Genomic DNA, 15,748 nt, shown 5'->3' on the forward strand with positions numbered 1-15,748 from the left:
AAGGTAGAATATTCAAAATTTCTAGGTGTATGCATTGATGAGGGGTTGAACTGGAAAAAACACATTGAGGATCTGCTGAAACGTTTGAGTTCAGCTACTTATGCTATTAGGGTCATTGCAAATTTTGGCGATATACATCTGAGTAAGTTAGCTTACCACACCTATTTTCATTCTCTGCTTTCGTATGGCATCATATTCTGGGGCAACTCATCATTGAGTAAAAGAGTGTTCATTGCACAAAAGCGTGTAATCAGAATAATTGCTGGAGCTCATCCAAGATCATCCTGCAGGGGCTCATCCAAGATCATCCTGCAGACACTTATTTAAAGAGCTAGAAATCTTCACTATATCCTCACAATATATACATTCACTTATGAAATTTGTTATTAACAATCCGAACGAATTCAAAAGTACTAGCAGTGTACATGGCTATACATGGCTACAACACTAGGAGAAAGGATGATCTTCACTACTCAAGGTTAAATTTAACTTCGGCTCGGAAGGGGGTAAATTATGGTGCCACAAAAGTCTTTGGTCACTTACCTAATAGCATCAGAAGTCTGACAGATAGCCATATAGCATTTAAAAGGAAATGAAAAGAATTTCTTAATGGCAACTCCTTCTACTCATTAGATGAATTTTTGGATATAGTAAGTGGGCAATTCCCCCAACACACACACACACACACACACACACACACACACACACACACACAAAATAATAGAAAAAAAATTAAAAATATTGAGTGTCATGTAATATTTTGTGTAATGTAGTATCTTGTATAGACACCTTTTATTAACCTGACACGTTCCATATCATTACAAAGTGTCGTATTCATGATCTATGGAACAAGTACTAATCTAATCTTATCACAAGCAAGGGCAAAGGAATTTTGGGGAAAATCACATTTGAATTACCCATTCTTTCATTGTTCTGAACAGAGGAAAGGTTATTGTTGAATGAATGGAAACGAAAGTGTAAACGCAAGGTTGACATTAACCCTTCCATTGTTATAAATACTTGATGAGTTACTTTACATACAGCACTAATGGTTTTCAAACAATGTTGATTGTGTTGAATTTCAAGTATAGAATTAATGATTTTTTTTATTTTCAAAGTTGTTTATGGAATATTTTGATATAGGGCTACCAATTGACAAAGGAGTCACACAGTACAAATTTTACACTGACAATATTATGAGAAGGAAAGCTGCTACTCACCATATAGTGGAGATGCCGAGTTACACGTAGGCACCTGGGACCTGGATAAATTGAAAGAACCAGAGGTTGCAGGGAGTTTCAGAGAGAGCGTTAGGGAACAATTGACAAGAATTGGGGAAATAAATACAATAGAAGGAGAATGGGTAGCTTTGAGAGATGAATTAGTGAAGGCAGTAGAGGATCACATACATAAAAAGATGAGGGCTGGTACAAATACTTGGGTAACAGAAGAGATACTGAATTTAATTGATGACATGAGAAAATATAAAAATGCAGTAAATGAAGCAGGCAAAAAGGAATACAAACGTCTCAAAAATGAGATCGACAGGAAGCGCAAAATTGCTAAGCAGGGATGGCTAAAGGAAAAGAGACATTTGGAGGAAAGAGAACATCTTGTATGAATATCAAGAGCTCAGATGGAAAACCAGTTCTAAGCAAAGAAGGGAAAGCAGAAATGTGAAAGGAGTATATACAGGGCCTATACATGGGCAATATACTTAAGGACAATATTATGGAAATGGAAGAGGACTTAATGAAGATGAAATGGGAGATATGATACTGCGTGAAGAATTTAACAGAGCACTGAAAGACCAAAGTCGAAACAATGCCCCGGGAGTACACTTAAAGTAGTAGATGAGTTTTGCTATTTGGGGAGCAAAATTACTGATGATGGTTGAAGTAGAGATGATGTAAAATGTAGACTGGCAATGGCAAGGAAAGCGTTTCTGAAGAAGAGAAATTTGTTAACATGAAGTATAGATTTAAGTGTCAGGAAGTCGTTTCTGAAAGTATTTGTATGGAGTGTAGCATGTATGGAAGTGAAACATGGACGATAAATAGTTGGGACAAGAAGAGAATAGAAGCTTTTGAAATGTGATGCTACAGAAGAATGCTGAAGATTAGATGGGTAGATCATGTAACTAATGAGGAGGTACTGAACAGAGTTTGGGAGAAGAGGAATTTGTGGCACAACTTGACTAGGTGAAAGAATCGGTTCTTAGGACATGTTCTGAGGCATCAAGGGATTACCAATTTAGTACTGGAGGGCAGCGTGAAGGGTAAAAATCGTAGAGGGAGACCAAGAGATGAATACACTAAGCAGACTCAGAAGGATGTAGGTTGCAGTAGTTACTTGGAGATGAAGAAGCTTGCACAGGATAGAGTAGCATGGAGAGCTGCACAAACAGCAACAGCATATGTGACTCAGCATCTCCACTGTTTGGTGAGTAGCAACTTTCCTTCTCATAATATTGTTACATTCCATCCTGGATTTTCCATTGTTAGTTATTTTACACTGACAATCATTCCCTATCTGTGTTGCTACTCTTCTATAACAATATTATTTTTTTAAATACAAGTACCGCATTATCTCAATATTTTCTTACTTTTTAGATGCTGATGAAAAGTGTCTCTACCTCATCAACAACTAATAGTTTGAGTGACTCATCTTTCCAGTATATAGTTTCTTTATGAAAGGGGTGTTCTACGTGTCTGTATGAGAAAGCATTGTTGAAGTCTTGGGAATAGTTGAACATATACTTTTGAGTACTTATCAGTTCTTTTTCCAAAAAGCCTCGCCAATTAATTTATTACCTGCCTGTACATCATTTCTGCACTAGCAGAAGAAAGAGGACACAACTCCATTTTGAAACTGAGAAAATACAGGTTGAATTTGGGGTACCAGCATTATTCTTAAGCATTGGTTCTTGACTACTGGGAGTCTCTCTTCTACTTATTCAGTAAATATAAAATGAGTGCTGGCAGATTTTTCATCTCGAAATTTGAATTTTCCATAAAGAATATTAATATAGGTATTCTTCACAGAAAATCTGCATCCCAAATACAGATTAAGTTCACTAGCCTCATGTATTTTTAAATTTGTGTACAATTCCTCTTACAGGAGAGCTTTTTTCCATAAGAAATGACATCTTGTCTGTCCCTTGAGACTCATCATGCATGAATTATATTGTAAATTAATAAATTGCTGGCCAATACTTATCTTCAGGAAGCAATATGTACAGTTCTGTTGATAGATACACACAAAAGCGAAAGTGACACAATACCTAGATTTTGGAACTCACACTTCCTTCATCGGGTAGGAGAGATAGGTAAAAGAAGGGCAGTTCATTCAGACTTCACGATGAGAAGTACCTGCCAGTAGTGAGAATTAAGGAAGGAAGACAAAGCAATTAATTCTGCCTCATAATTTATTAATTTCCTCAACGGAATTTCCCTATGATACAATTATACTGTAAACTTTCATGTTTCATACAGCAACATGGAAATATTTTAATGGGTATACTCATAAAAATGTATTTTGTTGCCAAATCAGTAGGGGCACTGAGTCATTAAAAGTAATGTATTTATTTAGTGTATGGCTACATAAAAAAAAAAAAAAAAGTGTTGGAACCTTAATAGTGGCAACTATTTTTACAGCTCGTACAAAATAGATACGTGTTTCATAGTTTTACTGACTGTCAAAGTAGTCACCAGCATTGTGTTCAACCCGTTGCCAGTGATGTGGAAGTAGGATACTCTTAGCAGTGCCAGTTGTGTTGACAGTTTGAGCAGCGCTGTCTGTTGCCCGACAAATTTATAGCAGTTCTGAAGCGAATGCTGTGAAGTGTTTCCTTCAGTTTAGAAATCGAGTTGAACTTACGAAGGCTTAAGTCAGGGGAGTGCAGTAGTGGAACAGCACTTAGCAGCCCCATCAGTCAAACAAATCAGCAACAGCTTGCACTGTACGTGCTTGAGCATTGTCCTGCAAAATGGTCAGGTCCTGCAGAAAGTGTCATCACATCTGTTTCTATGCTGTTCATTTTTGGAACACAAACTATGACCAACAGGTTATACACAATGCTTGTGACTACTTTGGAACATATATCTATTTTGTACGAGCTGTAAATAAACAGTTGCCACTATTAAAGTTCCAACCCTCATATTACAAATGGCTAAACTTACAAACTAGTATCCAATCATATACAGTCTGTTGATTCCTCTGTCACCACTAGGAAGTCAGTTGAATCACCAGGGAAAGCCCATGCAGGACATGCTAGAATTTACATGGCAAACACTTTGCTTTTCAGTGCCACAGTTGCAACTTGGAGAAGTTATTTTTTCGACTTGTACAGAGTCAGTACACCTTCCAATGTTGGATCTTATTCGATTAAGAACTGGCTAGATCTTGTGTGGCCCTGCAAAGCCATGTGGCTTGGGTGATATGCATGGCATCTTTAGTTGTTCCATAATAGCATAATCTGCCATGCGAATCTCAAGTAGTCATTAATACTGAAGCTGGTGTCAAATAACACCCTTGCGGTTTCCACAGGTGGGTGTCAAAGAGCGAAGTCCGCTTTTGCTAATAGTTGGAGTATTTGTGTGAACAGGGAGGTGAGGATTTTTCTGTAGTTGTTTTGTACTCCTGAACAAGTGCAGCTTCCAGCCACAGAGAAGGAGGTGGTATGTGGCTAAGTATGGGTAACCCACAAGTATATGTAGGTCTGATTGTACCACTTGAATTACATGATAGGGTTGAGCTGTATGTTGACAAGTCTTGTGCGAGTACTGTCCATCCACCTTGGGAAGCAATATTTTGCAACAGGGTAAACCAGTCCCACAGTTGGAGTACAAAATGTAGATACAGACGATCCCCATGATGTCCCAACACAGTTTCTGGAAAATGTTATATTGAATTTTGATTACAGAAGCTGTTGTTACTAGATGCTGTTTGTAACTGAGTTGTGTTCTATCATGCATGATCTCTAGACATACTGAGTTTAGTTATGTCTGAATAGCATTCTTTCAAAGTAGACTGTGAGCTTTTTGTTGGCCAGCTTGTTGTTTAGGGAAAACATTGAGACTTCTGACTTAGGACATTTGGCTGCAACCTCCTTTTTGAAAATAGAAACAGTTACTAAATCACTGGTCAATACAGACTTGATAACTTTGCCTGTGCCCAGTTGCCATGATACCCAAACTTTCTTGATGTGGTTTCAGGCATATTCAATATGAACGAATTGAACATGAGAGGGCCAGATCCTTGTGGCAGCCCATTGTTTACCTGTAGCTGTAAACTCATCTTGTTGCCCATTAGTATTTGGAAACATCATTTACTGAGCATTTCATTGGTGAGAGTGCCAATTCTTAGGCTTGGGATGACTTGTACAAGTTCCAATATGATGCAGCTGTCAATCAATGAATACAGCTGCTGAGTACTGTGGCTCTGGAAACCGGCTTCTATTGCTGTTAGGGAGAGCACTTGCATCTATGCATCTGTCATATGGTCTGTATCCTCCCTGTTCAATCAGAATTAAAAAAACAAAAAAGTAAAAATCGTATGACTTTTCTATTGTATACCATTCTCCCCCCCCCCCCCACAACGGAGGGGTATCTGTTGAGAGGCCAGACAAATGTGTGGTTCCTGAAGAGGGGCAGCAGCCTTTTCAGTAGTTGCAGGGGCAAGTCTGGATGATTGACTGATCTGGCCTTGTAACACTAACCAAAACGGCCTTGCTGTTGTGGTACTGCGAACGGCTGAAAGCAAGGGAACTACAGCGGTAATTTTTCCCGAGGGCATGCAGCTTTACTGTATGATTAAATGATGATGGCGTCCTCTTGGGTAAAATATTCCGGAGGTAAAATAGTCCCCCCATTCGGATCTCCGGGCGGGGACTACTCAAGAGGATGTTGTTATCAGGAGAAAGAAAACTGGCGTTCTACGGATCGGAGTGTAGAATGTCAGATCCCTTAATCGGGCAGGTAGGTTAGAAAATTTAAAAAGGGAAATGGATAGGTTAAGGGAAATGGATAGGTTAAAGTTAGATATAGTGGGAATTAGTGAAGTTCGGTGGCAGGAGGAACAAGACTTCTGGTCAGGTGACTACAGGGTTATAAACACAAAATCAAATAGGGGTAATGCAGGAGTAGGTTTAATAATGAATAGGAAAATAGGAATGCGGGTAAGCTACTACAAACAGCACAGCGAACACATTGTTGTGGCCAAGATAGATACGAAGCCCACACCTACTACAGTAGTAAAAGTTTATATGCCAACTAGCTCTGCAGATGACGAAGAAATTGATGAAATGTATGATGAGATAAAAGAAATTATTCAGATAGTGAATGGAGATGAAAATTTAATAGTCATGGGTGACTGGAATCCGAGTGTAGGAAAAGGGAGAGAAGGAAACGTAGTAGGTGAATATGGAGTGGGGCTAAGAAATGAAAGAGGAAGCTGCCTGGTAGAATTTTGCACAGAGCACTACATAATCACTTGGTTTAAGAATCATGAAAGAAGGTTGTATACATGGAAGAACCCTGGAGATACTAAAAGGTATCAGACAGATTATATAATGGTAAGACAGAGATTTAGGAACCAGGTTTTAAATTGTAAGACATTTCCAGGGGCAGATGTGGACTCTGACCACAATCTATTGGTTATGACCTGTGGATTAAAACTGAAGAAACTGCAAAAAGGTGGGAATTTAAGGAGATGGGACCTGGATAAACTGAATGAACCAGAGGTTGTACAGAGTTTCAGGGAGAGCATAAGGGAACAATTGACAGGAATGGGGGAAAGAAATACAGTAGAAGAAGAATGGGTAGCTTTGAGGGATGAAGTAGTGAAGGCAGCAGAGGATCAAGTAGGTAAAAAGACGAGGGCTAGTAGAAATCCTTGGGTAACTGAAGAAATACTGAATTTAATTGATGAAAGGAGAAAATATAAAAATGCAGTAAATGAAGCAGGCAAAAAGGAATACAAACGTCTCAAAAATGAGATCGACAGGAAGTGCAAAATGGCTAAGCAGGGATGGCTAGAGGACAAATGTAAGGATGTAGAGGCTTATCTCATTAGGGGTAAGATAGATACAGCTTACAGGAAAATTAAAGAGACCTTTGGAGAAAAGAGAGCCACTTGTATGAATATCAAGAGCTCAGATGGAAACCCAGTTCTAAGCAAAGAAGGGAAAGCAGAAAGGTGGAAGGAGTATATAGAGGGTCTATACAAGGGTGGTGTACTTGAGGACAATATTATGGAAATGGGAGAGGATGTAGATGAAGATGAAATGGGAGATACAATACTGCGTGAAGAGTTTGACAGAGCACTGAAAGACCTGAGTTGGAACAAGGCCCCCGGAGTAGACAACATTCTGACGGCCTTGGGAGAGCCAGTCCTGTCAAAACTCTACCATCTGGTGAGCAAGATGTATGAAACAGGCGAAATACCCTCAGACTTCAAGAAGAATATAATAATTCCAATCCCAAAGAAAGCAGGTGTTGACAGATGTGAAAATTACCGAACTATCAGTTTAATAAGCCACAGCTGCAAAATACTAACACGAATTCTTTACAGACGAATGGAAAAACTAATAGTAGCCGACCGCTGGGAAGATCACTTTGGGTTCCGTAGAAACACTGGAACACATGAGGCAATACTGACCTTACGACTTATCTTAGAAGAAAGATTAAGTAAAGGCAAACCTATGTTTCTAGCATTTGTAGGCTTAGAGAAAGCTTTTGACAATGTTGACTGGAATACTCTCTTTCAAATTCTAAAGGTGGCAGGGGTAAAATACAGGGAGCGAAAGGCTATTTACAATTTGTACAGAAACCAGATGGCAGTTACAAGAGTCTAGGGACATGAAAGGGAGGCAGTGGTTGGGAAGGGAGTGAGATAGGGTTGTAGCCTCTCCCCGATGCTATTCAATCTGTATATTGAGCAAGCAGTAAAGGAAACAAAAGAAAAATTCGGAGAAGGTATTAAAATCCATGGAGAAGACATAAAAACTTTGAGGTTCGCCGATGACATTGTAATTCCGTCAGAGACAGCAAAGGACTTGGAAGAGCAGTTGAATGGAATGGACAGTGTCTTGAAAGGAGGATATATGATGAACATCAACAAAAGCAAAACGAGGATAATGGAATGTAATCTAATTAAGTCGCGTGATGCTGAGGGAATTAGATTAGGAAATGAAACACTTAAAGTAGTAAAGGAGTTTTGCTATTTGGGGAGCAAAATAACTGATGATGGTCAAAGTAGAGAGGATATAAAATGTCGACTGGTAATGGCAAGGAAAGCGTTTCTGAAGAAGAAAAATTTGTTAACATCGAGTATAGATTTACGTGTCAGGACGTCATTTCTGTAAGTATTTGTATGGAGTGTAGCCATGTATGGAAGTGAAACATGGAAGATAAATAGTTTGGACAAGAAGAGAATAAAAGCTTTTGAAATGTGATGCTACAGAAGATTAGATGGGTAGATCACATAACTGATGAGGAAGTATTGAATAGGATTGGGGAGAAGAGAAGTTTGTGGCACAACTTCACCAGAAGAAGGGACCGGTTGCTAGGATATCACCAATATAGTATTGGAGGGCAGCGTGGAGGGTAAAAATCGTAGAGGGAGACCAAGAGATGAATACACTAAGCAGATTCAGAAGGATGTAGGTTGGAGTAGGTACTGGGAGATGAAGAAGCTTGCACAGGATAGAGTAGCATGGAGAGCTGCATCAAACCAGTCTCAGGACTGAAGACCACAACAACAACAACAACAACAACAACAACAACAACCATTCTTTCCTGCGTACTAAGTAGGGCTATGGGTTGATAACTTTCTGGCCTTTCATTTGGTTTACCTGGTTTCAATAAGACTATGACTTTTAACTTGTTTCACTGCATATGGTAAGTTGCATGTATGCAGAGTGTTTGTGAAGAACTCAGCCAGCCACTTTTTCACAATAGTGACCACACCAAAAGGCATTCTGTGTGAATGCCATCAAACCTGTGGCTCTCTCTGATTTCATCTCTTTTATGGCAATTGCTACTTCCTCAATTTTGAATGTAGAGAACAGTCAGTTTCAGCTTTGCAATCTCTTTTGAGTGCCTTTAATTTCCTATTACCCCTAATAGTATCTGCTCAGACTTTAGGAGTTCTGGAAGTGGATATGATGTTGGCTGCAAATGGGTTGGGGGTAACAAGATTGTAAATGTGATCTTGTGGGGTACCACCATCTAGTTTTCTGAGCAAATTCGAATATTTCTGGCTAGATGTATGGAAGTCCAGAGATTCAATGGACTCAATCCACTTTATACATTGAGGTGCTGACATCGCTATAGTTAATCTGCTATTTCAAATCACAAACGGTTCGTCAAAGCTCTAATTGTACAGCAAAGAAGTGTATTCCAAAATGTTTCTGTAAAGTATATATACCTGGCTGGACAGAAAAAGTGTGCATGGGGTTCCAGTTCCATTTCCTCGTAGAAGGTTTCATCAGAAGCTAGTCTCCAGTATCCATTTTCTTCTGTCTTTCTACAACATTAGTTGTTAAGAAATTTGTTAGTTGTTAAGAAATTTGTCGTGTAACTGTTTTGTTGTTACTGAAGGGCATTTTTGTCAGACTGTTTATTTTATTCAGCCATGCACGGTCTTCATTCATAATTTCTGTATTTTCAAAGGATATTCTGAGGCAGATTTCCTGCAGTGGTTAAACTTGTAGTGTTTCCTGAATATTGTTGAGCAAGAGAGTACGGTTATCTGAGAGTTGCAGGCAGTTTAAAGTTAAATTAATTTTAGGTCAACTATGTACTATTCTCTCATTATATGTTTCAATATACAATTAAACAATAGTGGTGACAGGCAGTTTTCCTGCCTTAAACCTGTTTTCACAGGGATTGGCTCCAAAAATTCTCCTCTGAACTTTACTTTTGATTTTCTATTGTTTAAAATGAGTTCTACTTGACTAATTTTGGGTGGCGTTGGTGATTTTTCCGCGTAGGTGCCCCATGGTCTTAAACCTCCTTGGTATTCATTTACTTCTTGCTCTAGTTATTGTTTAATTCTATGATATAAAATTATAGAAAAAAACTTTTATTTGCAATCCAATAGAGATATAACTCTGTAGTTATCTGGATTGGTCTTATCTTCTTTATTGTGGAGTGGCTCTATGTAGCTGTGGTCCAATGTTCAGGAAATTTTTCTGTTATACAGCTTTTGATAAAGCCACGTGTAGGTAGGTCCAAATTGTGCCACTGATGTACTTTCACACTTCTCTGAAAACTAGCTCTTTTCCACATGGCTTGGAAACTGAAAGTTACATACACGTTATGTATGTTTTTTTAAACACTGAATCTCTGTGGTATGCAAAGGGCATTAGCACATTGCAATTTACATATACATCTAATTCAGAAGGGAGAGGAAACTGCTGAACTTACCAAAACATTATAATGCATGGTATATCATGCACTATGATGGAGCCTTTGGTGACTGGACTGCTTTTCTCCTGAAAATGATTAAACAAGATTCTTGTATGACAACACTAAACATTACATCTACAAGATTACAATGAAATTGATATTCTTGCAGCATGGGAATTGTCCAGTGTGGTGTCGTAGTTGCTAACTACACGGACCGTAAGCACAAAACTGACCCCTTAGTGATTTGTGTTAAAGAGTCTTAGATTTTACAGCATGTTTGTTGGCAAAATATTTTGATAATTTAAGAAAAGCATTCTCCCCATTAGAATAAAGTTCAGTTCTGTCAGTGCTTTTAGAGATGTGTTTGCAAATAAAAATGCATTTCACAGTCAGTTTTCACTGGTTAATTACAATATCACATTGTCTAAAAAGGAACATAAATATTTATAGAAAGACAATTCACTGTGTGTGTGTGTGTGTGTGTGTGTGTGTGTGTGTGTGTTTGTTTTGGGGGAGGGGGTAGGATCAATTAAAGACTTTCAGTTACAGCAGCACCACCACAAAACGGGAGAAAAGTGAACTACCCCCTAGTGCCTTGCAAATGCCAATACTGTGCACTGAGTTAACATTTAGGCCATCAAAAAATTGTTTTTGTACAAACACTGGTACAAATTAGTGTTACCGTTCGAATTGTTTACAAAATGAGGCGCAAAACTTAAATGGGATGACCAGAATGTATGAAGTCAGAAGACTACTGCATGAACAGTGCACTAGACAAATTTAAAAACAAAGTGGTTGAAATAATTATAAAAGATGTCATCAGCAAATGAAACTACTCCTAATGTTTCTAAGGTACAGGTTGATTACAAACAATCTACTACAGAACACAGAAATGGATGAAAAATCATACACTAGCACCACAAAGGAGACAATACTGCATGATAACACGTATGGATTTAAGTGGCTGATGATGATGGCGGTGGTTGTGGAAGTGAAAGATGGTAGGATTTCATTAGCTCAAGCTAAAGTCACATATGGTGATTTTATAGACACAATGCTATTGCAGGTAGTATTTCCTTGTATTCTAACCACAACTTGTGTTTTTTTTAATGTGGAAACTGAAATAGCTCATTGATTTGTAAGGGCTAAATTTCAATATTTTTCAGTTACAATCACAATATATTATATTGTCAGGTTTGTTTCTTTTGTATTTTTATCAGTATTGTACAAGCAGTTGTGTACTTTACTACTTTTAGTGCTTACAACAGTCAGTTGCCTTTCCATACATTTGTCACTTCTTCAGTAATATTGCCAGGTCAGTTTTGGTTTAGATTTTTCACCCTTAATGTGTGTCAAACTGATATACTATTTCTAAAATTATTTCATTGGATAGATAAAAAATCCACTCACCAAGCGGTGGTAGAACACACACATAAGAGTGTTGTGATTAGCAAGCTTTCAGAGCCAGTGGCTCCCTCTTCAGGCAGAAGGGTTGAAGGTGAAGGAAGAAGGCTGAAGGAAAAGGGGTAAATTTTGGGAAAGTCACCCAGAACCGTGGGTCAGGAGACTTTACTGTATGGGATGATAGTCTTTCCTTCTCGTCCTGTACAGCAAGTCTCCCCTCACCCGCGGTTCTGAGTGACTCTCCCAAAATCTACCCCTTTTCCTAGATCTCTCCAATCCTTTTCCTTCACCCTTCTTCCCAAACCTTCTGCCAATGGCTCCAAAAGCTTCCCAATCGCAGCAATCTTTTGTGTGTGTTCTGATGCCGCCTGGTGAATAGATTTTTTTGTCTATCCAATTAAATAATTTTATCAATAATTGATTGTTTTCATTGATATACCACCTCTGTTACACATGACATTTGCAACAAGCATTATTTATTTTATAAAAAGTGCAAGATAACCATTTACTTCTCACAATCTTGATAGCATTATCCAAAATAACAAGAAAAGGCACAAAGATCTTAAATGTAATGTAGGTAGCTATTTCAGAAATTATGAAGGGAGAAACATACTATAATAAGCTTGCTTTTAAATTGCCACAAATGTGCAAAGTATTGTTTTCAACAATGGCATGTATTAGGTGTGGAGATGCTAAGTATGGAAAGAAGTTATCAGTAATGGAGACAAGAGAATTGGGGAAGTGGCTGTGGGGCCCTCCAACCCTGGATATTTTTTTTAAATTGACAAAAATCTCAATCTGAAGTGTAATTGCAATACTTGAATAGTGAAAACTGAGGCCTTTAATCCCTAGCAAGAAACACAAAGAGGATGCTGGAAATTTAAAAATTCGATCTCAAAGTTGCATAAGAGTAACTCAGAATTACTTACACAGTTCTTTTGTTCACAGAGGTTATGAACATTTCTATGGAAGATTTACTTTGGCTAAACACTTTCCACTTGTTTATATGAAGCTGGCTATTTATATGACATTGAGTCATCTTGACCTCCGTGTGAAATAACAATATTGCATGAACAAATACTACAGAATTCATGATGAGTAGACTTTTGTGACTGTATGAGACACAGGAATTACAGGTTTTTGAATTACAGCCATCAGCTTTCGAGGTAAAACTAACTAAAAATCCCTTCATTTTGGATTATTGAATGCAAATAACATTGTACAATAAATACACACTATATATTTTACTCGAGTATCAGTGAACCAAAACTTTCTGTTAAAGCAGCAGGACTAACCACATAACACAATCGAAAATATTATTAAAGAAAAAAAATGACAACTTGAAACTGTTGTTATTTACACACAAACAATTGACTATACCATGCAAACACAGAATACAGCAATGAGTGTGTCGCTAGTCACTTGGTAACTGTGACTGCAGTTGCTAGTGATGTTTCACAGATTTGTGACATAATTGTGAAGATGTGAAAAAGATGCCCAATAAAAAATTCTGTGGAAGAGTATTCATGACTTCAAAAGAAACAATTACATTAAGCTTCATACAGTCATTTACCTATGCCCAAAAGAGACTAAAAAAAAGGTGTGAAAGTTAGTTTAAATGCTACTCGACGGTGACATCACAGCATGAACATCAGTACGCCAAATTGAAATGTAACAAAGTTAAAACACACACACACACACACACACACACACACACACAGACAACAGTGTAGCTGAGAAGTTTTTGTGTGTATTATATAGTCTGTGTTAAAGAAATGATTAAAGGGTATTGCATTGTGAAACCACTAAACTAAATCAAATATGGTGGTGAATTCTATAATTTTAGCTTAGAAATCATGGTAATTACGGACAAATCTTAATACTTGGGATGTCTGCACACCCACTGGCAGTTTAGAAAATAAATAACTGCCATGTAATGTTTCATTTGTCTCAGAGTAATGATAACTAAAACCTAGAAAAGACCAGCCTGAGATATTTATCTTAATGTAATAGGCATATTGTTGTAATTGTTGTGAGAGAAAGATATAACTATCACTCCTTTCTAACCTTCCCCAACCTATCCGTCTGTGAGGAACAAACTGGTAGTTCCAAAAGTTGATCATAGTGTTTTATAAGATTATATCAACAGTACTGCTATTTTGCTGCCTGAAGGCACGTAAGTAATAGCTACTCATTCTGTGTCTTTGGAAGTACAGTGACTTGTCTTTGTAAAGGGTAACTAATTAACTAGATGTGATCCAGAACATTTGTATTCCATTTACATTTCTGCAGTTGGCATACCTAATCCCTTTAAGCACTGAGGTGCTGTTGGGAGGGGAAGGGTGGTGCTTTCCAGGATAGGGTTGGATGTAGTGATTAATGGTGTTTTAAGTACAGGACTTTTTTAATGCACAATGTCTTTTCATTAAAGTATCTCCCACTGAATTTTATTGTGCATATCCTTGCACTGGCTTAATAAACTTGTGACAAACCACACAGCTCTTCCTTAAATCTTTTCTGTCTCTTTATTAAAGTACACAGACACAAGCACAAGTGAGAGCTTTATTAGTAACATCTTTCATAGAGGAATTACATTTTTTATGAGTTCTTCAACAAACCTTGGCTTGGCATCCACTTTCCGCTTATCAGTGAGCTGCTGGTTTCATTCTCAACCAAAAAGGCTCAAGACTCTTTTGCCTCAATAATAGAAGTAGAAAGTGTTCTTGATAGTCCAGATTATTTGAATGTATTAATGTGGTGTATGATTCGCAGAGCAAAGTCACAGATGAGACAAGCAAGTAATGCCTTCATCACTTTCCAGATTCACTTGTAGCCTGTCTGTATACGCCTTAGGAAGACATTTGACTGCTGGTAATCAGTCCAAGGATGGTCAGACTGTATGGAAGGGATGGCAGTTATCAAACTAGAGGAGTAGTTGATGGTTGGCAGGCTCAATATGGAGAGGTGGAAGTGGCACAATGGTTTGAAGAGGACTGGCTGAAATGGATGGGAAAAAAGGCGTTGACGCAATGGAAAAGTGGGGTCCTGTAATCAGATCACGAAGAAATCATTATAAATTAATTTGAACCAGACGAGTGGTTTACAATCTTGGATGGCTAGGAACACTTCCTCTAAACTGGGCTGTTCCAATTCGAGTGCCCACCTACACACACACATCAACAGGAGTACACAAACAACTGACACAAGGGCAGAGGTGACCAAGTAGGAGAATGAATGCAACAAGGCCGCTCAGCGCCCTCCAGTAGGCATGCTGACAGACACTTGCAGGTGCCTCTGCCCCATGAGGCAGTGCAGGAACAACTTGCTCTAGATGGCCCACAAACAAGTTGGCATTTGAGGGTGCTGTGTGGGTACCCATGGCAATACCATCAATTTGTTTGGATATAGTCTCCTTGGGTCAAAAGTAGTTATGGGGCTGAAGCTGGCAGGACAGGGGGAGAGGTAGTGTTTGAAATTGCAGGGCCATGGGGAAGGGGTAAGTTGTATAGGGAGGTCACTGACAGTGAAGGAGTCACCGTTGCTCTATCTTGATCAATAGCAGAATAACTACAGCCTCTGTGAAGTGCGGCAACACATGGTTAAACCGCTATGGTCACAACAATGGGTATTTATTTGCTTGTTTTTGGGCACACAGCATAGTAGGAGTTGTTGTTAAAAGTCTTCGTAGTGGTGTCGTAATGTGTGTGCGGTCGCACGTGTGAGGAATATTTAACTTTAGCTCAAAAGTAGGGAATGTCATCCAGGGTAGAACTAGTGCTGAATGTAAGATGACATTAGAAGCTTGAGACACAATTTCATTATTCTGATTCCATTAATGCTGCAGCAGCACTTTGCTTTAGTAAAAGCAATGTCGGAAAGGAAGGATAATTTGTGAACTACAAACTGTAAATATATGAAAGTTTTAGAAATAA

The 15,748-nt window shown here is 38.4% G+C and overlaps 1 protein-coding gene across 1 annotated transcript in view; it reads right to left on the reverse strand.

Moving 5' to 3' along the window:
- LOC126191316 (bifunctional arginine demethylase and lysyl-hydroxylase JMJD6) overlaps positions 1-15,748 on the reverse strand; it is a 124,762-nt gene that overhangs the window by 4,117 nt on the left and 104,897 nt on the right. The window contains exon 8 of the mRNA XM_049932147.1: positions 10,431-10,498. Within this exon, the coding sequence (XP_049788104.1) occupies positions 10,462-10,498 (37 nt within the window). The 3' untranslated portion in view covers positions 10,431-10,461. The remainder of the gene's footprint in view (positions 1-10,430; positions 10,499-15,748) is intronic.

The sequence above is a fragment of the Schistocerca cancellata genome, chromosome 6 (genome assembly GCF_023864275.1).
Source record: "Schistocerca cancellata isolate TAMUIC-IGC-003103 chromosome 6, iqSchCanc2.1, whole genome shotgun sequence".
NCBI lineage: Eukaryota > Metazoa > Arthropoda > Insecta > Orthoptera > Acrididae > Schistocerca > Schistocerca cancellata.